At 41.2% G+C, this 23989-nt stretch overlaps 1 protein-coding gene and 1 non-coding gene across 3 annotated transcripts; one reads left to right on the forward strand and one right to left on the reverse strand.

The window, feature by feature from the left end:
* Positions 1–5852: 5852 nt before the first annotated feature.
* LOC148040408 (small nucleolar RNA SNORD36) lies at positions 5853–5921 on the forward strand. The gene has a single exon (XR_015688734.1). It is a non-coding gene; the product is annotated as a small nucleolar RNA SNORD36 (small nucleolar RNA).
* Positions 5922–21262: 15341 nt separating this feature from the next.
* On the reverse strand, positions 21263–22912 carry LOC148040409 (uncharacterized). 2 transcript variants are annotated; one of them, XM_087699375.1, is made up of 3 exons: positions 22553–22912; positions 22357–22451; positions 21263–22174 (listed from the first exon to the last, which is right to left on the reverse strand). In XM_087699375.1, the coding sequence occupies exons 1-3, from the start codon at positions 22617–22619 to the stop codon at positions 21665–21667; spliced, it is 672 nt and encodes a 223-aa protein (XP_087555501.1). In that variant the 5' UTR covers positions 22620–22912; the 3' UTR covers positions 21263–21664. The 2 variants fall into 2 exon arrangements, with proteins under 2 accessions (XP_087555501.1, XP_087555505.1); XM_087699379.1 differs by having other exon boundaries at positions 22357–22448; positions 22553–22905.
* Positions 22913–23989: the final 1077 nt, after the last annotated feature.

The following is a 23989-nucleotide window of genomic DNA, read 5'->3' on the forward strand; positions in this document are numbered from 1 at the left end:
CCCCCATGTCCACCCTCCCCTATCTCCCCCCTATCCTCCTTTCTCTCTCCCCGTCCCCCAACCGTCTCCCTCTCCCTCTGCATTCTTCCCCTCCCTCCATCTCCACCTCCCTCTTCACCTCCTTTCCCTTCTCCTCCCTCTCCCTCCCCATCCTCCTTTCCCTTCTCCTCCCTCTCCCTCCTCCCTCCTCCACCTCCTCCATACCTCTTCCTCCTCCTTCCCTCCTCTTCCTCCTCCTTCCCTCCTCCTCCTCCTCCTTCCCCTGCTTCTTCCTTTTCTTCCTCCCTTTCCTCCTCCTCCATTTTCTTCCCCCCCGCTGCTTCCTTCTCCCATCCATCTTCTCCTCCTCCCTACTCTTCCTCCCTCCCTTCCCCCCCGCCGCCTGCGGACACCGTCCTCGTCGCCGCCTCCGTCGCAGGCCGCCCCGTCCGACCGCTCGCTCGCCTCGGCCGCCTTCGTCGCAGGCCGCCCCGTCCGACCGCTCGCTCGCCTCGGCTGCCTCCGTCGCCGGCGGCCCCGTCTGCGACTGCCCCGGCCGCCCGCCCGTCTCGGAACGCCCGTCTGCCGCCTGCCGTTGCTGTGGACCGGCCGCCACCGCCGTCGCCTTTGGCCTGTGTCGCCGCCGCGCAGGATTGCCGCCTGTTCTGCCGCTCCCCGACCGTGACGCCGCCCGCCACCGTCTCTCTTCGGCCCTCTCCTCCTCCCCCACCACCTATCTCCACCACCTCCACCTCCAACCACCTCCTCCTCCTCTAACCCCACCTAGGTTAGTTACTAACCTTGGTTTAGTTCATACTAACCTAAGTTCAATTAGGTTCACAACTAACTTAACTCAAGTTAAAAATTAACTCTAATCTAGTTAACTCACATTAACCCTAATCTAGTTACCTAACTAACCCTAGTTAGTTGGTAACTAACCCTAGTTAGTTGGTTACTAACCCTAGTTAGCTTGGTTCTACTAACCCTAGTTAGTTCCCACTAACCTTAGTTAGGTTAACTACCCTAACCCTAACCCTAACTAGGACTACTAACCCTAACCCTAACCCTAACCCTAACCCTAACCCACCTTAGGTTACCTAACCCCCTTTAGGTTAGTTTCTACTAACTGGACTTATCTGACTTATCCAACCTGACTAACCTCACTTGACTTGACTTGGGCAGACTACCATGACTTACCCTGACTAACCAGACTTAACTGACTTACTTCTAATTGACTTATCTGATTAACATGATTTATGTGATTTAATTAATTTTTAACTTCATTTTTCCATAAAAAAAATTCAGAAAAAATTTCTAAAAATTCCCTTTGCTTTTTGCCAATTTTTGGGAGTTTGTCCACTGGAATTTACCCACCCTAAAATTTTTGAAAATTCAATATTTCCTAATTAATCCCCCAAATTGCCCATAAATGTAGAAAATTCATTTAAAAATAGAAAAAAATTCTAAAACAAATTCTAAAAAATTTTCTTCACCTCCCTTGATCATTTTCCATTTATTCAACCATAAATAATCATACATTAACACAAAAAAAATAAAAAAATAAAAAAATAAAATAAAATAAAATTAAATTAAAAATAAATAATCAACGCAAACCAAATCCACACATCCACTAAGGTGTTGTCTTTGTTGTTTCGTAAGTAGTCTTTACTTTTCCTTTACTGGATTCACTTCTTTTGGGAGACTCTTCCGTGCGCATTTTTGCATTACATACACATCCCTTCCAAGTATTTATTTTATGTGATTTATTTATTTTCATTTCTCCCTTAATCACAAATTAATTGTTAAAATGAACTCTTTATTCACTCACAGTTTCCACACGCATTCGCGCTAAACACACATACTTTTTAATTAAAATAAACCCGCCGTTCACTTAGCACGCGTTATGTGCGCTACAGAGGCACTTTAAATTTTAATTAAAATGAACCAGTCGTCACAGGAGCACGCGCTGGCAAAAAAGCGCTCCACATCACCTTAATTTGTAATCAATGAATTTGCATTTAGAGACCCAGTCGGGTATTGCAGTCCGGGATTCGAATTAAAGCACCGTTTTAACTTAATAATTGGTAATTTAATTTATAATAAGAAACCACTGTTTTCTTGCTAAGGTTTATCACCTAATAAAAATTCACCCATTTTTAATAATTTATTAAAATCAACCCTTCATTAAATTAATTCCCCCTCACTGCACTTAATTCCCCTTTTTAATGAACCGTTTCGTGGGCTAGGGTATGCGCAGTCATTAGAGTTATTTTCTTGGTCCAGTCCTGAGAGTTCTATCACCGATATAGTCTTGATATGTGTTGGATGTGGTATTGTTTTGGTTTACTGTCTTTGTTACGGTTACGGGTACGGTATGCAGTTTTTTTCTTTTATTGCCTGATACGGAGTTCTGGGTATTTGTTTGGTGCATAGCATGAAGCTTTCGGTCGCATTTGTCTCGAGGTCATGTCGAATTTTTTCTAGGTTTTGGTTTGCTTGGGGTTGGTTGGTCGAGTCACGTTTTCTTGTTTTGGTTGTTCTCTTATCCTTGGATTTTTGTCTATTGCTTTGCAGGCATTCTCCTTGATTGTTTGTGTTTGTGGTGTGTGTGTAACCATCTGAATGGCGCCTTCTCATGCTCCTCCCCCTATCCAGTTTGTCCCATTAGTTAGTAGGGATTACTCTTCCTTACTTACTTTTGAGCCTCTCACGAAGGCGGGCCTCGCTGCTTTTGTGGCTACTCCTTTTCCCCTGCTTCCAGAGGATCCGTCGTTATGTGATGAGTTTCTGGCCTCTTAGAGCAAGAAGACAGGACTAGTCCAAGGAATTTCTATGACTTTGACGTCTCGAGGCTTAGGGAAGGCTCTGTCTCTACCCTTCAAAGGTGAACCTTTTGTGACCACTCGTCAGCTTTTCTCTAATGAAGAGATTCTAAAGCTGTTGTAAAAGCAGACAAGGGAAATCCTGGATGTTAAGAAGGTGATAAACTCTTCAGGAGTTTCCTTTTCGATGATCACTGATCCCGTATGGAAGACAATCTGTCAGTTCCTTCAGGACAGGTTTATGCCTGCCAAAACGCCATCCCACTATTTGTCCAAAGAGCTTTTCACAGCTTCCAAGATGGTGTTGAAAGGAGTTGCTATTGATTGGAGCACTTACCTCCTCACTAAAATGGATCAGCATTTCGTTAAAGCCACCAGGGGTAATGTTACCAATGTCACATATGGATCCTATTTGTCTGCCTTCTTGACCTATTCAGGTTTACAGAAGACTATGCCTCCACCTCCTCCATCAGATCCAGTATCTCCTCCTCCACCTTCAGAAGAGCTAGAACCCATTGACATAGAGGATGATGATTCTCCGCCTCCCCTGGTCATCCAACGCAAACGCTTGAAGCGGGTAGCGGATAAATCTCCTTCTGTACTTCCTTCAGTGCCTATCCCTGCTACCTCTGGCAGTGACCTCCCTGGGTATCTCACTTGTAATAACCTGTTCAGAGCACATCGCGAAGGATCCTTGGACATCTCAGTTCCCTCCCTGAACAGTCTAGTCTCAGGAGATGCAATTCCTTTTCTTTGTAAAGATATTCAGAGCTCCATTGAGTTGTCAGTGATAGCCTGTGTTCAACAGCTGTATGCGTCTTTTTATGAAGAGCTCATGCAGTCTAAGGACCAGTTGCATAAGGCAACATCTGAGTTAGCTTCTGCTAAGGATACCCTAGCCGATTTATTTAAGCAAATGGAACAGCAAACCCAACTAGTTGCCACCCAAAGCGATGAGATTTCTTCTTTGAATACCCAGTTACTCGAGGCTCAATCCCAGGTTACTAGCCTTTCAGTAGAGAAGGAGCAGATGTCCAGAGAAGCGAAGGAGTTCCAAGCTATCTTAGATGACAAACTTTCAGCTTTACAGATTGCTAATGACACAGTGGCCAACCAAGCCTCCCAAATCCAGCAGTTGCAAGATCAACTTGCAAAGTCCCGCTCTGTTCCTCCAAGCCCTAATGTTCCATTGATTCCTTCTCTTTCACAGCAGGGCTTGGCTGCTCTTCAGAGACAGGCTACTTTGTGCCCTCTATTTCAAGATAAAGTGGAAAGGTTGTAGTCCAGAATGGACTTATTATGGTCTACCTTTGAGCAGTTTCAGGAATGTGTCTTACCAGACCATTCTTTCTTTGTCCACTACCACTTACAGAAGTTGGTCTTCTACATGAAGCTTTCCACGATGGATTTACCTTTTCCAGAGGATGGCTGGAGTGGGGCTTGGTCTGCTGAGTTGTTGACAGAGGTAGTCAGAATGGTCTTTGAAGATTCTGTCACACCAGATACCATGTTGATGTCGTACATGTATCTACGAGGAGACTTGTTAATTCCAGATGAGGTGGATATGGCATGGTATGTGGGGGATGTGGTCTTACAGGCTGTTTTGTATGTCAATCATTTGGAGTTGCGCATAGCTGACATGTTTCAGAGTTATTCCTCCAAAGTGGCTGATTGTCATGATAATTCGTGGCATCCCATGATTGATTCGGTGGTCCTAAATCAAAGACAAAACACAGCTCCTACCTTTGCCCAGAGTACTAATCAACTGAGGATGGATCTCTTAACCTATCTTTCAAGACATAATCCATTTGATGCTCCCTTCTTTGATGCCTATCATAGACGATCTCTCTTAGGACCTTCTGTTCCTACCCTCCTCTATTACCAACAAATGGCTCACCGCTATGCTATATATATTTCCCTTTGTCAATCTAATTCCACCATTATTTTACCCCTTCTTTTCCAACCTTCATCTTTCCCTAAAATTCCCATTTTTACATACTGTTCCTTTATTGAGGATAGGGTATTTTCCCCTTCTCCACCCTGTCCTTCTCCATCCATTAATGTACCCTCCACATTTCCTATTTATCAGTTAACACCCTTCCTTAGTGATTCCTTACAAATTTCTGCCACTCCTTCTTTAACCTTTTCTTCCTTTTATGATTTTTCCTATCCTTCCCTTCACCCACTTTCCCTTATTCCACTACCCTCTCCTAACACTTCCATATCTCAACCACCTCAGTTGGTTAGTGACTGTGACAGGTTTGATAATCAGATTTCCAGAAGAAGGGGATGGAGTTCGGATGATTGCCTTACAGGACCTCAGATCAATTGGCCAGTAATTCCAGGAGAATGGACAGCTTCCAGTCAAGCTTATCAGAACTATGTTCATTTTGCTCAGCAGTATTCACAGTCTGCAGATCCCTCAGTGAGATTAACTGCTCACTTTGCTTGGTACCTGGCGTATATGTATAGGCACTCTCATAATGATTCCAAGCCTATTCCAAAGTTGTGCATGAATGTCAATGTAAGCATTGATTCCCAACAACTGGACATATTGTATTTTCATGCCCTCTGTTTGCCTAGCAAATACTTGGTCCTGTTGGAAAGGATGTGCTGTCTCCAATTTTTTCAAAATCCTCCTAAAAACTTTGTAGATGAATCCTTATCTATGGATTGTTTTCGACAACATCAATCTTTTAAGAGGGATCATCTTCATTGATACCTTTCCAATGTATGGTGGAAGCTTTCTAATGAAAAACTCTCTTTTTGAAGGAGTCATTCAGATGGTTGTGTTGTGTAGTGTTTGTGTTGTGAGTTTATTTATATAATACGAACGTGGTGCTTTCTTATTGGATTTCGTGTGCGAGCTACGTTTTGGAGAATTGTGGTGTTGGGGTCGTGGTTGCAGAGTTGAAGTTGATGCTGATAAAGAAGAAGCAAACTCTTATATCCTTTACAAATTTGTTGTGATTTTTAGTTTGATAAGAGGTGTTAATGTATAAAGGGTTTTCCTTTCTTTGTATTTTTATATCAGAAACAGGTTATAAGTTGGGGTCGTGGTGGATGGATTCTTTTTATGAAGATATTGAAGATCAAAGTTGAGCTTTTCAACTGAACTTGTATTCCCTTTTTCCTGGGTCGCGAGGACGCTTCCTTATTAAGTGTGGGGATATGTTGAGTGTTGAAATGACTTGTTTTTTGGCTGATTTTTGTTGTTTTTGAGAGCTGAATGGTTGATTTTATGAGATGATTGATTGATTTAGAAGTGGTTTGAGAGTGTTTTGGATGGTAATGATTGTGTTTTGGAAGATCATGATATTTATTGGTGGTTCTGTGATGTTCTGATAGGTTCTGAATGGTTCTGTATACCTTCTGTTTTGCTCTGTTTTGGTCTGTTTTGTTCTGATTGTCTTCTGTAAAGAGGGATGGAGTATTGATTGATGAAGATTGAGATATTGTGAAAGTTTATTGAATGGTTTGTGAGAGTTTGGAATGGTTTGAGAATGAGTTATGTGGTTTTGATGACCTTCTGTAACCTTCTGTAGGTCTTCTGTAGAGCTTTTGTCTCTGTTCTGTTCTGTTCTGTACTGTAGCTCTTCTGGTACTGTTCTGTAGACTGTTCTGTATGCTTCTGTAAGTGTTCTGTGGAATGTATGTGTGACTTTGGGAAAGTTTTCTAGCCTTGGAAAGAGGTGAATACAAGTACAAAAGAGCTGAAAGAAGTGGAAGAAGTAGCTGCCAAAGACTCAAGTGAAGACTAGAGTGAAGTGACAGTAGTGAGCTATGAAAGGACACTGTAGTGGCTCTGGTGACTCTTCATATCAAACATACCTCTTGGGAGGGGTATCCACGACCTAAGAAGGATTATTGAGTGTGATTTTGAGAGATTGTAGTGAGGATATGATGTATTATTGATGGAGAGAGAGAGAGAGAGTCAGAGATAGCCAATTCTACTGAAACAGAGTGATTGTATATGAAAGATTGAGAGAAAAGACTATGAAGATATTGAAGATGAATACTATGTGATGTATTTCCATTCAAAGATGGTGTACTTCTTTGCTTTCTTTGTTCTATTGATGGATTTTGTGAAGATGTTGAAGAATATGGTTGATTCTATCAAATCCGTGGGAGATCTACATGATGCTGCATGAAGATTTGTTGTGCCTGGTGTTCTTTTCTTCATTGTGATCATATGAAACATGATAAACAAGCTTGTTGATGTTACAAGATAGATTTTCTTGCAAGAGAATTCCCTTTTCCTTGGTGTTCCTCTTGGGGCTCCAACTACACCCATTATTAAGTCATGCATTAGGTCTAGTCGCATATTTTGATGTGGATAGTGATATCATTTCCTCCTACATGTAGCCATTGTTGGTGCAAGCCATGCAAGGAGAAAGCATTGAGGTAGGTTCTTCTAGGATCGATGATGAGGTGGATGAGAGAGCGGGTGAAAATCCCTAGGACTAGAAAGTATCTAGCATCTTGTGCCTTAGTTTTAAAATGCCCATTTTCATTGTTATGCAAATTAGTCATGTCAATGGGCCACGCTATATGCAATCTAACAATGTGTTTTTCCTAATTATTATAACCATTGTGGTTGTCATGAAAGAAGGCATGATGAAATATTCTATTTTGGGACTATTCAATGTGTGTTATAGTCATAAAGTTAGTGAGGTTAACTTGGTATATGAATTGATCTAAGAATATATTTTTAATTTTCTTTGAGTTTTTTTTGTAATAAAGCATTGAAGATAAATCTTGAGAATAAAGCTTCCCTGTGATAATGCTAGAAGTGTGATGCATGTATATGCAAAAGTAATGGTGAAAAGAATGGCCACCTATTCTTGCTTTGATGGACATGTCGGAGCCACAACCACCAAGGCATTGTGTTTTTGTGGATGATGAGTGCGAATCCATGATGAGGACATTTTGATCATTACTACTATCTTTCATGTTTCATGAGGAATGTTTGAGCTGAACTAGTTACATAGTGTTCCTATCTAGTTTCTCAAAAATGGCATATGCAAGTAAAGTTTTTTAAATTGTTATGTTTATGGGAATTTCCATTTTCAAAACTTATTTTCATGGTCTAAGTGGAAATTTTCATTTTCCTTAAATGTCATTTATAATACAATATTTATGGATCACGATACAACTAGGGTAATTTGATGCCTCTTCTCGTGTGCAACTAGGACACAACTAACTTGATGCCCCATCTCATGTGCACCTAGATTTTGTCTATTTGTTGCTCCATCTCATGTGCTTTTCCAGATGTTGCTCAATTTCCTCATCTTGCTAAAAAATATTCACTCGAAAAAAGAGAAGACCCCAAAATTCTTTAAACTTCTTTGAGTTGAAATCACCATTACCATCTGTTGTAAATTTGTACATACTTTTCTCAATTGAATTCTCAAAAAGTTTTAGCCATTCTTTAGGCTTATCAAAATCTTGAGCATTATTATGAAGGAAGTACAACCATATCTCCCTATTGTAGTCTTTCAATGACCAATATAAAATAAGAAGATCCCCCCCAAGGCTTATGGAGGCATTTTACTATAGAAGTTAGCATCTCAGGGGGGTTCACTATATATATTTGTGTATATAACGTGTGTTCGTGGCCTATTTATAAATATCCTAATCTATGTATTTTTCTTGAATATAACACAACCCTTTTCTATTCAATCTGTAATAAGCAACCCCTTTATATGACACCCTTCTGTATGTTAAAAATATATAAAAATGGTGTTTTAAAAACTCCTTATTTTGAACTCACATTATATATACATATATTCATGAGTGACCCCCCTCCCCCTACTATATATATTTGTGTATATAACGTGTGTTCGTGGCCTATTTATAAATATCCTAATCTATGAATTTTTCTTGAATATAACACAACCCTTTTCTATTCAATCTGTAATAAGCAACCCCTTTATATGACACCCTTCTGTATGTTAAAAATATATAAAAATGGTGTTTTAAAAACTCCTTATTTTGAACTCACGTTATATATACATATATTCATGAGTGACTCCCCCCCCGGGTTAGCATGCATGCACTCTAGAAGAGCATTTGCTTTGTTCTTGTATTCTTATAGAAATACCTTTCTTTTTTGCTTGCCCATCATGCAAACTTCATATGGTTCCTTTATTTCAATCACTTAGTTAGATGAACAACCATATCTTGCTTATTAACCATTCAAATCAAAGGTGACCAAACCTTTCATGACAAACTTTACTTATTCCCACTCCATTGGTGGTTGTACAAGCACCTACCCCATATAAGCTGCTTCTTCTTTCTCCCTTCTCAACAACTTTGTGAAGTATTATCAAGAATTTCTACACCCATCTTTGTAAACCTCACTTCATGGCCAAGATTAGTTATGAAAGCAACTAATATATGATATGTCTCTTAATCTTTGGAATGTAAAATACATTAGAAAGCTTTTTGAGTTCACCATTTGTAGCAATAAAGAAAATAATATGTATTTTGCATCATTTACAATAGTGATAGATTCTTATAGAGGCTACATAGAGCTATATAGACTTTTCTTGTTGGCTATGTGAGGGGAGATGCCACTATCCATGAGTCAATGGTAGGTATTTCTTGTGCTAAAAAGTACACTTTCTCAATGGTCGCCATGAATAACTCCAACTCCTCTTCAATCGTATTTCTTATCTCCTCCTCTTTACTTTTTAGTAAGTTATTCTTCTTATCTGCATTCTTAATATGATAATATGGAATTGCAAGTTCATTCTTCTTGCAGTAGAGGTATTTTCCTTGAAACTTCTTCTTACCACCCTTCTTTTTTTTGTTACCATCGGTGGAGTAGTAATCTTTGCCTTTCATATTAGTAGAGCAATATGCAACCTCTTCACTATTATTACTTTCTCAAACTTTAAGCTATACATCCTTCTCCATTAGTAGTACACAAAATTGCTCAAACATCAAAGCTTAGGATCTTACTTGAGTGTTTAGGCAAGTTACCAATCTATCAAACTTTGGTAGATAAAACTGAAGATACCTTCAAGCTAGCTTCTCATCACTAGTCTTTTGTGTCCTAGTGCTAGCAATCTAGTGACATAGATTCTTGATCTAAGTGATGAATGGTTCAGCTATCTCTCCTTTGGCAAACTTCTCTATAGCTAGATAATTCTCAACCAAGTTCTAAATCCTTATTTGATTTTAGATTTTCCACTCACTCCTCAATATGTTCCAAGCCTTTAATGCCTTGATTGTATATTGAATCAAGGTCAAAATACTATATCAGAATAGCTTGTAACTAAGGCACACAATACACCTACGTTCCATCATCTTCAAGCCCATAGAAGAATTGTATTTGGAGGAATCATAACACTCAATTTTGATGGTTCATGGTTAGAATATGGTTTTGGATCAGTTCCTATCACCATCTCTAGGAGCCCATAGGAATCGAGGATAGTTGTATTTCTAAACTTCCACAAAGTGTACTTTATACCATCTAAGTTGCCTACACTAAAGATTTTTGAATAGTTGATATAGCTACTACTTATTGTGTAAGAGACACTTGCAGATAACAACATCAAAAATATTTGAGCCCTTGCCTCTCACATCTTATATGCTTCTTAAAGCCCCTTGGAATTTGATACCATGTTTACATGGAGTAACTACGGAATAGGAAGTTCATAGCCAATAAGAGAAAAATAAAAACTTCTTTAATTCCAAACAAAGTAACATTAGATGGCTCTCTCCACTCATATGCTTCCACTTTGAATCTTAGATGGCAATCTAGACAAATGATAGGCAAAGAGCTTAAGGCTAGTGGAAAGAACTATGAGGTGAAATTTGGTGTTATAATGATGTTGGTTAAATTGGTGTGTCTAACCTACAATATCATGAACCTTCTCTAGTTGGCTAGGGAATATTTCAAGGAATATTTCCTTTACCATCTGACCAAGGGTACTATTGTAGACCTCCTTCAAGAGAAGGCCATTGGCCCCTCTAAGATCCCCCAGCCAAGGGCCACTTCCATGACCCCTGAACTGCAAAATAGGGGTCCCTAGTAACACCTTGCAACTTATGCTATATGCCTCGAGTTGCTATAAAAAACTACACTATCTAACCCAAAGGCTAGACTCATAAAGGTCACCTTTCTACCATCGTGTCAGATAGACCTTATCTAACATACAAATTAAGACTTATTGAGATTATACATGGCTTCTCCTCATAATGCAAACTTTACAACTTTGAGCACCATTGATCATTCATGGCACCTTTTGAGGATGGGCATTGAGCATATCTAATAAGGATAACTTCCACTATAAGGATTGTAACGTATAGCGACGGTGGGTAGCGACACAAGAATAGCAACGTTGCTATAGCGATGCCCCATAGGGAAAAAAAAAGCCGAAACCTGAGCGCGGTTTATTTCACGCATTTTCGTCGAACGTTTTAAGAGGGAGAGCGAGAAAGAGAGCGACCGTCTTGTATAGGGTGAGAGAGAGAGAGAGAGAGGAAGAAGGCTTGCCGCCACCGCCATTCGCGAAGGAGAGGAGGAGCCTTCATCGCGAAGAGGAGCCATCAAACCCTCGCCATAACTCATCGGTGAGTCCATTCTCTCCTTCTTTTGCTTGTTTAGGGTTTAATTCTCTCCTTCTTTTACTTGTTTAGGAGAGGAAATGAGAGAGAAAGAGAGGGAGAGGGAGAGGGAGAGGGAGGGAGAGAAAGAGAAAGAGAGGGAAAGAGAAAGAGAAAGAGAGGGAGAGGGAGGGGGGAGAAAATGAGAGAGGGAGAGAAAGAGAAAGAGAGGGAGAGGGAGAGGGAGAGGGAGACGGAGAGGGATGGGGAGGAAATGAGAGAGGGAGAGGGAGGGAGAGTGCATTTTCTCTCTCTCTTTTACTTTTGCTTATATAATTTGTGTATATATATTGAGAGAGGGAGAGGAAATGAGAGAGAAAGAGAGGGAAAGGGAGAGGGACGGGGAGGGAGGGAGAGGGAGAAAATGGAAGAGGGAGGGGGATGAAATGAGAGAACGAGAGGGAGGGAGAGTGTATTCTCTCCCTTATTTATTTATTTTTTGTATAATTTGTATATAATGAGAGAGGGAGAAGAAATGAGGGAGAGGGAGAGGGAGAAAGAGAGTGAAATTAAAGAGAGGGAGAGGGAGGGGGAGGAAATGAGAGAGGGAATGAGAGAGGGAGAGAGAAAGAGAAAAAGAAAGAGAGGGAGGGGGAGGGGGGAGGAAATGAGAGAGGGAGAGGGAGGGAGAGTGCATTCTCTCTCTCTCTTTTACTTTTGCTTATATGATTTGTGTATATATATTGAGAGAGGGAGAGGAAATGAGAGAGAAAGAGAGGGAGAGGGAGAGGGAGGAAATGGAAGAGAGAGGGGGAGGGAGGAAGAGAGAGAGAAAGAGAGGGAGAGGGAGAGGGAGAGGGAGGGGGATGAAATGAGAGAACGAGAGGAAGGGAGAGTGTATTCTCTCTCTTTTTTATTTATTTTTTGTATAATTTGTATATAATAAGAGAGGGAGAAGAAATGAGGGAGAGGAAGAGGGAGAAAGAGAGGGAGAGGGAGGGGGAGAGGGAATGAGAGAGGGAGGGGGAGGATGAGAGAGAAAATGAGAGAGGGAGAGGGAGAGGGAGAGGGAGAGGGAGAGGGGGGAGAGACAAAAACATAATAGGAAAATGAGAGGGAGAGGGAGGGAGAAGAAATGAGAGAAGGAGAGGAAGAGAGCAAAAGGAAATGAGAGAGGGAGAGGAGAGAGAAAAAAGAGAAAATGAGAGGAGAGAGAAAAATAGATAAGATGTTAAACATAATAGGCAAATAGAGAAAGAGAGGGTGTGGGTGAGGGTGAGGACGAGGGAGGGAGAGGAAATGAGAGAGAGAGAGGAAGAGAGAAAAGAAAATGAGAGAGGGAGAGGAGAGAGAAAAATAAATGAGAGAGAGAGGAGAGAGAAAAAGAGAGAAAGATCATTAAACCTAATGGAAAAATAGAGAAAGAGAGAGTCAGGGTGAGGGAGGGAGAGGAAATGAGAGAGGGAGAGAAAGAAAGATAGGGAAATGAGACAGGGAGAGGAGAGAGAAAAAATGAGAGAGGGAGAAGAGAGAGAAAAAGATAAAAAATTATTAAATCTAATAGAGAAAGAGAAAAAGAGAGGTTCAGGGTGAGGAAGGGACATGAAATGAGAGAGGGAGAGAAAGAGAGAAAGGTAAATGAGAGAGAGAGAGGAGAGAGAAAAAGAGAGAAAAATCATTAAACCTAATAGGGAAAGAGAGAAAGAGAGGGTGAGGGCGAGAGAGGGAGAGGAAATCAGAGGGGGAGAGGAAGAGAAAAAACGAAATGAGAGAGGGAGAGGAGAGAGAAAAAAATGAGAGAGAGAGAGGAGAGAGAAAAACCATTAAACCTAATAGGGAAAGAGAGAGTGAGGGCGAGGGAGGAAGAGGAAATGAGAGAGGGAGAGGAGAGAGAAAAAGAAATGAGAGAGGGCAAGGGAGGGAGAGGAATGAGAGAGAGAGGAGAGAGAAAAAGAGAGAGGGAGGGAGAGGAATGAGAGCGAGAGGAGAGAGAAAAGGAAATGAGAGAGAGGAGAGAGAAAAAGAGAAAAATTATTAAACCTAATAGGGAAAGAGAGAAAGAGAGGGTGAGGGCGAGGGAGGGAGAGGAAGAGAGAAAACGAAATATTATGTGCTAGGTACTGAGTACTAGGTACTAAATACTAGTGTTCTATGATACTATATGAGGGTCATAGAAAAAGAGAGAGATGGAAGGAGAGGATAACAATCTAAGAAAAGAAAAGAATGATAACAAAAACAAATTGTTTGTTGTAATGTAGACAAAATGGAAAACGAAGAAGGTCCTGTTGTTCAAGATCGCGAGGTGTATCTTAATCAGCGTGTCCCATGTCCTTGCTCTCAATGCAAGCTAGAAATTAGATAAAAATGTAGATTGTCTAGAGAACACGTACGAGGATTTGGTGAGTTTCAATCTGAGATCATTGATCAGGTGATTACGGATTTTCAGCAAACGGTAATTTAAAGTTAATATCAATCATGCATTGTACTCGCAAGCTAATTGAATACCATATACAATAAGATTGGGTCTCGCTGGCAAATTTTATATCTAGGGAGGTGATGTCTCGTCCCAAGGGGGAGTGCACCCCTTGTGGCCAATTAGAAGAGTACGTGGATGTGCGATAGATGGAGTGCAGGAGCCAATCCACCACTCGCAAGGCCAATCTATACTGTCAATGCCAGAGGAGATAGGCAACCTTCCAGACCTACCTACAATCTTGGAGCTTGAGATGGAGGCAATGATCGATGCATTGATTCCCATGGATGTCGAGACTTCTGATCCGCTTAGAGAGGAAGCATCCATATCATTATATGATGGGTGTCAAGTATCTAGGCTGAAGACACTACTTGCACTCTTAAGTATGCAAGCAAAATACGGGTGGAGCGATACGAGTGTGACCGAGTTGTTCAGGTACCTTGTACATACGCTTCATTGAAATTTTTTTTCGGCACTATTATTACAAACATTTATGCTTTTTCAAGGTGTTTTATGATTTTTTAAAGGTTATTGAAATATCATATATTACTACCTGCAAATACCATGCCTGAGTCTCGTGATGATGCATGACATGTTTTACGGAAGCTTGGCATGGACTACAATAACATCCATGCATGTATCAACGATTGTATATTGTTTCGAGGAGAATACGAGACTATGGAGACATGTCCAAAGTGTGATGCTCACAGGTATCGATAGGACTTGCAAGGGCAAACCATCCCTCAAAAAGTTCTCAGACACTTTTCGCTTATCCCTCGCATAAACTACATGTTTCGTACGTCCGGCATGGCGAGCTTGACAACGTGGCATGCGCAGAATAGGTCCACGGATGGAGTTCAGCAAATATCAACGGATTCATGCGCATGGAGTCACATTGACTCTACCTTCCCAAGCTTTGCCCGAGAGCCAAGGAATCTTTGGCTCGGTCTTGCAATGGATGGCGTGAACCCATTCGGTCTGTGCTCAACTTCTTATAGTGTGTGGCCTATAGTCCTTGTCAACTACAATATCCCTCCATGGCTTTCTATGAAGAAATGACATCTCATCATTAGCTTGCTCGTCCCCGACCACTACAAAGTCAAAAATATGGACGTGTATCTTCGTCCATTAGTCGATGAGCTTAAGATTTTGTGGGAGGAGGAGGTCACCATGCAAGATATGAGCAAGTACGATGGTCAGCGGTCAGCCAATATTCGAGCCATTCTCATGTGGACGATGCATGACTTTTCGGGATTCAGAGAGTGCTCAGGTGAGCAGGCCTCCATTCTCGCTGGTAATATCTATATTTTATCTCATTCAAGTAAGTATTCACTAGGTCGTGGTGTTGGAACAGGTCTGGTTACCTCAGGTTATCATGCATGTTCATTGTGCTGGCCACAATTAGACTCCCAAAGGTCACGAACCATGAAGAAGATGGTATATCAAGGACATGCTGCTTTCTTACCAGAGGATCATGAACTCAGGGAAGGTTTTCTTGGACGACCTCCAACACGTATGAACGCCACAAGCTGATACGAGCTGAAAATGGTCCACACGGAATCACATCCAAATGGAATGTGACAGTTCTCAGTTTTCTACGAGTTGCCATATTGGACCCACTTTTACAGGTCAACCACTTGTTGGATCCCATGCATATTTTCAAGAATGTGGACAGGTTGTTATGGGACCACATCATAGGAAAGAGAGACACTATAGGGGCAAAAATGGATTTGAAGGAGGTAGGTAAGATGGAGGCGCTTTGGCCGCAGTCGAGTGTTGATGGTCGCGTGCAGCTTCCTCCTCTCCTTGGATTTTGTCCACTAAAGAAGAGCGCATTGTGAAGTAAGTAATCAAGTCTATTCGCACTCCAACGGGTATGATGCATTCTCTCAAGTCTGCATTTTCTAAAGATGACCAATTATCAGGGCTAAAATCCCATGACTGACATAAGATATGTCAGGTTTGTACTACGAATGGATTGTAATTAGCGTGGGCATTTTGCTATTTGGAATGTAGCCATTATTCATAATGCTTTCTCATTTGTGGCAGTTTGTACTACCAATCGCGATCGCAGGATGTCTTACTCCAAAAATAGGCAGGGCCATTTATAGGTTGTCGACTTTGGTGCAATGGATCTCACAAAAGGAGATTAAGACGTCCTCTATTGAATCTATGAGGTAGGGAACAGTGGAGACGGTCTGTCTCTTTGAGAAATACCTACCCACCAGCATGCTCACGATACAAATCCACCTTCTTGTCCATCTTGTAGATGAAGTGGAGATTACTGGACGTGTCCATCACGATGGATGTTCTTCTTGGAGTGCTTCATGAAAACCCTGAAAGGCTTTGTGCAACAACGAGCTTGGCCAGAAGGTAGCATGGCTGAAGGTTGGTTGGTGTCTGAGGCACTAGTGCATATTTCACAATGGCTATCAATGGTGAAACCAGACAATGAAATGCTATGGTCGCTAAAGGACGATGATAGACTGACTGGAGATGTGGTGGTTAAAAATGGGGTAGAAAAAAGAATGGATACCTCAATGGAAGAGAAGGTGAATTGCTTTTGTATGTTGCACCATGCCTCTATGGAGATGTGGCTCGCCAAGTACCAGATTGCTAGGCAAGATCGAGAGGAAGCGCGAGTTGAATTCCGATGTAGTATGCATCATCGACCGATTTGATATCCTGAAGGCATGGAGGAGATGCCGCGGTTTATGTCAACGCGATGGTTGCATGGAGCTTTGACCACAATGTCTCACAAAGGGACAGAGGTCTCAATGGAGGAGTGCCAATTCTCGAGGGGATGTAGTCCAAAGATGATGAGGGGTTTAGAATCTGTCGTATCTAAATTTTATATGCGACATCTAATTTGAGTGTTTCAATGTACAATACAAAATATATAGTGCAGCGTGGTCATGTAGATGGCATTTTCGCGTGGAGCATATTGAAAAAATGCGCTCCACAATGGACTATGGTATCATGGCAAGGTTCGAGTAAGAGAGCCGACGACAAGCAACCGGATCCAAACACGGTTGTGGATGAGATGAAGTATTTTGGAAACTTGCAAAGTATTGTTACGGTGGATTACCGTAGCTTCTCCATGATACTATTCGATGTGCAGTGGTTCAAAGTGGTACTTGGAGGAGTTGGAGCAATAGTTCGACGAGGTCCATCTGGATTTCTCGAAATAGATTCCGAAAAAAAATGGACGGATTTGCGTGACACCTTTGTGTTGCCAGCCCATTGTGAACAGGTGCATGGACTCATTTGCTTGCTAATTGTATTATGACATGGTTTATTTCACAATGGTTTGAACTCTCTTGTACGTGTTTGTGAACATGTAATCTTCTATCCAAACCCTCGACAACCTCGATGGTAGTATGTTATACCTTCAACTCCCCAAAGTGCAAGAGTATATGATCAAAGCGATGTTCCCAGCATAGATGAAGACAATATGCAAATAGAGGGGTCGATATTGCAAGGGGTGGAGGCCATCGAAAGCTTGGAGCCAGCATCGGCTAACAATGATGTAAATATAGGAGTCTAAGAATTCTTTGAGAACGACGTGGACTCATTCTTTTGTGGTGACATGTCTATCGACCTTCCAGTGTATGCGGAGTTGTATTAGGAGATTAATATGGGACCATAGGATACTTCATACTTGGAGCATCCACTTATTCAATTTGTTGACCAATCGCTTATAAAGGTACATAAGATATACATTTTAAGTTAGGTTTTTTTTAATGATTTATATTACTGTGCTTTGTATGATTTAAATTGATTATTCTAACATCATTTTTTGTCTGTGTAGGTGACATTTTCAGGATGAGTCAAGGGATGAGCGATGAGGAGTTACATGACATCTTCACATGCATGTCTCCAAACCAGATCGCAAGATTCAGAGAGATGGCAGACCAGGAGCTATCTCGGTCTTTGTTAGGGCGCTTTGCTAGATCTACTTCAGTGCGATCGAATGCTTCGGCTTTGAGCAGACGAGCTTGACGCTCACGACTTGGGCCAGAGAGAGAGAGTGCATCGAGATCAGGGGGATGCTGCAGAGATACAGAGGCAGTGAGCCCGCTATCGACATGGGATACAGGTGCGACTCCTCGCTCTCGTGGCCCTTCCAGAGAGCGTGGCTCAGGCTCAGGTGGATGTTGTGGAGGCACGGATGCAGTGTCTCCGTCTCATCATTTAGTTGGAGCTGCATCACCTCAGGGATTTGTCACACCTGTGGGGACGTCTACTCCAGATTTTGCTCAGCCATCAGTAGGTGGCACCCCTGTGGGTGCCACTCCGAGAGATATTACCCCGGTCAGTACACCGGATGCACAGGGGTCTCCTAGATATGCCCAGGAGCATGGATGCAGATGGGAGAGGACCCATCTTAGGCAGACTCTAGGGGGTTATGAATATCTAGTCGATAGTAGGTCAGGAGCCATCATCATGAATGATGAGGGGAGGAGGGTGATGGCTCGCATGAGAGAGTTGTGCCAATAAGTTTTTCGGCACAACGTCTTGGATCATTGGAAGAACATACTGGAGGGGAGCAAGGACTACATAGTAGCATCCTTGCACGAGGAGTTTTCGGTGCCAGCCTCAGTAGATAGATTCTCTATGGGTTGGATGATGGATTGTATGCGTGCATACATGTCACATAGACGATCCGATGCATGCAAGGCAATCAAGAGTGGGGCTGCAAAGCCCGAGTGGTTAGATGCAGATGACTGGCGCCGACTGAGGGAGGAGGCTATAGATTCTCCAAGACGTTGGAGTTTGCAGTGTAAGGCGGTGAGGGCACGACTCGAGGCCGGAGTGGTCCATCATCTTGGGAGTGACGGCCACATGACATATTTGGAGGACTTTGTAAGTTTTTCTTTTGTTTTGCTTGTTTATTTTTTTGAAATATTCTTTGTATTGACAATCATGTTTCTAACAGTTAGCATTTTGTTTTCTTTGCAGCACTCCATTACAAATCATGATCCGACTAGCCTTGAGACTCGATATGCAGAGAGGCATGGTCTCACTTCATTGATCGACTGATTGTATAGACGCAACGGCCCTATAAGTCACTCATCTTTCTTGTTCGTAGTTACCATGAGATATTTGAATGCATTATTGTATGGTGGACTGATGTGTTGTTTCTTTTTCTATAGACTCCGTTCGATGCTCCTTTGCAGCGGGACGAGCTTTCAGGAAACGAGGATATGTAGCTCGCCCTTGGATCCCTGGAGCTCACACACCTTTATTTTTGAGTCGCCTGATCTATGTAGACATTTTCTATGTATTAGTGATATCCTGTTATGATTGTACCAATCGCTTATTATGCGATCATATATTTATTTCATGTATTAGTTTTATGATTTCAGTATATATTGTTTTTGTTTGCAAATGCATTGTACACAGTAGTGCAGAAACTATTTTGTATGGCTCTCATAAAGCACATAGTGCTATATGTTAAAAAAACTGCCTTGCCACAAAATTTTTTCCCCCTGTTACCGTCGCTATTAGCGTTGCAAATTTTACTGCTCGCGTCATTATTGGCGTCGTTATATATGTCGCAAACCGTCGCTATTGGCATCGGTATCAGCGACGCTGATACCGACGTCGGTAGCTGATACCGACGCCAATACCAAGGCTAATAGTGACGGTGATACCGACTGTTCTATGGCGTTGCCAATAAGGACACTTTTTGCGATGACGGGGGTAAATTTTGTTATTTGCATTTTCATCACTTTAAACGTCGGTATAAGGCCTATATCTTGTAGTGTTCATTGTGTGTGGGATTAGATGAAAGGGAGTTTTGAGTATGGATATTGCATTGCCACACTTTAAGGATACTTAATTGATTCATTATATTTATATTATAATTCCCTTTTTTTAAAATGTTTCATTGCTCTCTCTTTTTGGTTGACTCTGTGTGAACAAGACTTTCATATGTTTGCTAATATAATCCTTTTAGAATATTAGCTTTCTCCACTATCTCGTGCCTTATATGGCTCAATAATAAGAATAAGCTTGATGTTATGGTCTCTCCATTCCGTCAATTCACCAAATTGACACACTACTACTATCCTTTGTAAACCAAGCGGTGCAATCGTATCCACTAGGGAATCTCTTAGAAGGCCCAAATATGAGTCCAAATCTTTTCAAATGTGAGTAGAAGAAGAACATCAATGGTCAATCTCGTTGTAAGTGTATGGGGATTGTGAATATCATTGTTGCATTTCATAATATTTCTTAAAGTATTGTTGAGGACAATATTCATATATTGATTTGATTCGTTATGTTGTACTTCATATAGTAGCCAATGGTTGATACACACACTTGCAAGGTTAGAAAAGAAACTAAGGGTTTTATTTTGAGACATAATTATGCAACAACCAATAGCTCCCCGGTTTCTTAAAACCAAAAAATTGAGTACTCATTGTAGTGTCTATACTCACATCTATAATGTTGCATATGTGACACACATACACAAGTGAGGCTTTCGATATATATGTTTCCACACATATAGAAACACCTATAAGTTTTCTTTATAGTCTTAAAAACATAGCCATACCTACAACTTTAGTCCAATTCTGTTGCACTACTCCCTTTGCTATGAAATCCAATATATATATATATGTAAAAAAGTAAGAAAAAACATAACTACCTTGCCATGCTTACAACCACTGATACATTCATTATTGTTATAAATGACATGGAAGATGCATCCTCCTTTTCAATAGCTAATGCATCAACTTGGACTTTTTATTTTCTTGATAAGTTGTTGCTATAAGTATTTTCTCAGGACTGCATTTTTATGCTTTGTTTGAAAACCAATGTATCTCTATAGAGTAAATCCTTGCTCAAGTATCTTCTCATTAATATCTAACATTCCAACTATAAAAAGTCATAACCCAACTTATCATTCACTACTAGTGTTGCCACAAGTTAGCGTATCTTGATATTATTTGTATGATTAGTTTGGATTTGTAGATTTTCTAAGCTAGCACTCAATCTTCTATCACCTAGGTACCTTTTTGTCTCTTGAGGAATATAACCCTTTTCTATTCATGGAAATGGATGCATTTGCAATCATACTAGAGGGTTATTGGGCTCTTTAAACATTATGGGTGGTCACAATCCAATAGCTCTACATGTATTGATACAAGCTACAACTACATGATCTATAACAATATACACTAGATACTCTAGATTGAGTGCTTGTGTTGATGATTTGGCAATTCCCTCATGAGTATCTTGAATTACAACAAATAGATACAAAGATTGCTAGTTTTCACATTTTCAAATACTATGGTGACAAAAAGTGTCTCTTTTCTGCGTTGGTTAATTAGTGTACATTAGAAAAGTGAGTTACTAAAGGAATATGGGTGAATGATGGGGCAGCTAGGAATACATGAGATGAAGCCGTATATGCCTAGAGAAGTTGACAAATGTCCATGAAAGGAGATGCTCAAATACATGACAATAATAGAAACAACTTTACATAACCCAAAAACTGTGTTATAACAGTGTGGACCACTCAAATTACTCATGTGATTGGATTATGGAAAGAGAGCCTAAAATTATGCGGCGAAGATTTGTGTGCTAAAGCGAGCCATGGCCACATATATGAAAGGAGGTACTCAAGAGACAACCTCGTGAGATGAAGATAATGAGATAGTTCGGTCTAATATCGTCTATGAAAGACAAGGAATGACTCGAGAAAACAAAGCATGAGAGAGTTTGATCTAAATATATGGTCTATGTAAGACAAGAGATGACTCGAGAAATCATGTTTTGTGTATATGGTGTGGATGAATACATAATTATAGCGGCACTAGCCAGGCTAGCAAGTCATGCAATTGCAAGAGGAAGGGGAGAGAGAGCAAACGCCGAAGGGTTGTTTGGGGTCGTTGCAGACGATGGAGAAGCAGCAGGCCGTCTGAATGCAGAGCTTCTGGTCGGCCAGGGTGCAGCACCGGCACCCCGAGCAAAGCTGGAAAGGGCTTGGGCTGACAGTAGTAGACTGCAGGATCGACCTCCTGATCCTCCTCCTCCCTCGATTATGTCTGGGATTATCCACATGATTAATGTCATCTCGACCTGCAATTATATCTGACCTCGCACCAGTACTACTGCTAGTGTTGCGGTGATCCATTATTGCTGCATTACCCATGTGTTCCTTAGAATAATCACTCTGCATCGCCGTGTATCGCCTCTGCCCCCTCGCGGGACGCATCTCCACCTCGGTTGCGTTTGCAAGCCTCGCTATGCTCCTCCCTCTCTCATCGCAATACAGTGACGCTATAATCATCGCCTCCTGAACATCTATCGTCTCTAATTCCTTCACGACGGCCTGCATGCAAAGCCAGCGAACGTATAAATTAGCTGCATCAATACTGTCGAAGGCACGCACCTGCAAGTATCCCTTATCACAAGACCAATGACAGCTACAAGGGCCCCTCACACACATGCATATTATCTGTCCCGCTTAAGGCAAACTGTCAATCAGAGATTATACGTTAGGTTGATCAATACCGCCTCGTTTTCGTGCTCCGGGCGTGCTTCTTGCAGTAACGGTGTATCATCTGTGTGTATTAGTAGTCTGTTGCTCTCGATCCCTGAGGAAACTGCTTCAGAAATATAAGTAGAAAGAGAGTCTTAGACAAAACCATCACATGCTACGTCCAAGATTAAGTAGAAGAATGCAACATATATGGGTGTATAAGCATACCCAGCATAGCCATTGAAATAACCAGAGACATGGATGCCACGTGAAAGCCAGTAATCAGGCCCATCATTTAATGTAAAGCTCATCAATGGACGGCAGGCAGATCCAGAGACTCGACTCCTGTCTAATTCTTCTTTGAGAAGGCCGACTGAGAGAGAGAGAGAGAGAGAGAGAGAGAGAGAGAGAGAGGGATTAGCAGGACTGCAGTGAAGACGAGCCGCAGCAGCTTTTTCCTTCTTACATCTTCTTCTTCTTCTTCTTCTTCTTTCTCCTCGAGTCCTCATCTAGCTATCTTCTTTTTCGTGAGTTGAACTTGCCCGTGCAGCACTGCTGAACTGCACACAAGCCGACGTGCTTGTCCCTCCTTTCTAGCACGAGATTATGACACAGCCTCGTGATTCTTTTCTCAGAGAGTGTTCACGGAAAAATATTTTAAATATACAATTCACTTTATATCCTAAACAACATCTATACATTTCAAAAGTTATTTCGTAAAGTTTATTTCACACTACATGAATGAACGAGAGAGAGAGAGACAGAGAGAGAGAGAGAGAGAGAGAGCACATTTGACCTACTATTATTAACCACACACATCTGCATCAAACTACATGAACATCTTATTATTCATGCACCTCCCTCTAGACCACATTATACCACTTTCCTTGGAAAATATACTCCATCAATGATGGCCTAGAACACCCAACTTATGTAGTCCAAACACAACCCCCAGCACTATGTGAGTGGGCCTCATGATAATTGAATAGTGGAGAAAAGTCCTTACATTTCAAAGAACCTATGATTTTCAACTTGTTTTCAATAATTGGAGCCTTGATAGTAACTTTCTAAACAGCTATTGCACTTATGCTTGTCATTACATCCATAGTTATTTAAGAGACCACTTAGGAAAGGTGCATCTCTAAAGCTACATGAGAGATATAATGCAATTTCCTTGGAAGCATGAGTCAAGTAAAATTATTTGATATAATGTTCTAGAGCATCGGGCCAATATATGGTACCACATGTTTGTAGCTTTACAACCTAGCCTCTAAGTTGTCAATCATCCTTACGGCCAAATGCGCACGACACCACTTTGAGATACTTGACAACATTTTCACTAGTAATGGGTCCTAGTAAACCACCATTTTCAATAAGAAAATGCATTGGAAGCATCTAAAGATGTACCACCATAAAGGTGTATAACTAATCATATGAGTCCAAAAATTAAAAACCAAAAGTAAAATCAAGATTCAATTCAAAACATTGTATGTCAAAGAATAAGTGAAATATATCAAAGCTTTTGTGTTTATTATGGTGATTCTAACTTGTCATGACATAAAACCTTTACAAGGATTGTTCCTACATTGCCATGGATTGTACCCAGTGTTTTTAGCAAATGCTCTCAATAGTGTGGTAGTAAGCTTAGATTCTCTACACTCTCCC

The sequence above is a fragment of the Lygodium microphyllum genome, chromosome 2, assembly GCF_053477565.2.
Source record: "Lygodium microphyllum isolate KBCC chromosome 2, Lygodium_microphyllum_v1.1.10, whole genome shotgun sequence".
NCBI classification, from domain to species: Eukaryota; Viridiplantae; Streptophyta; class Polypodiopsida; order Schizaeales; family Lygodiaceae; genus Lygodium; species Lygodium microphyllum.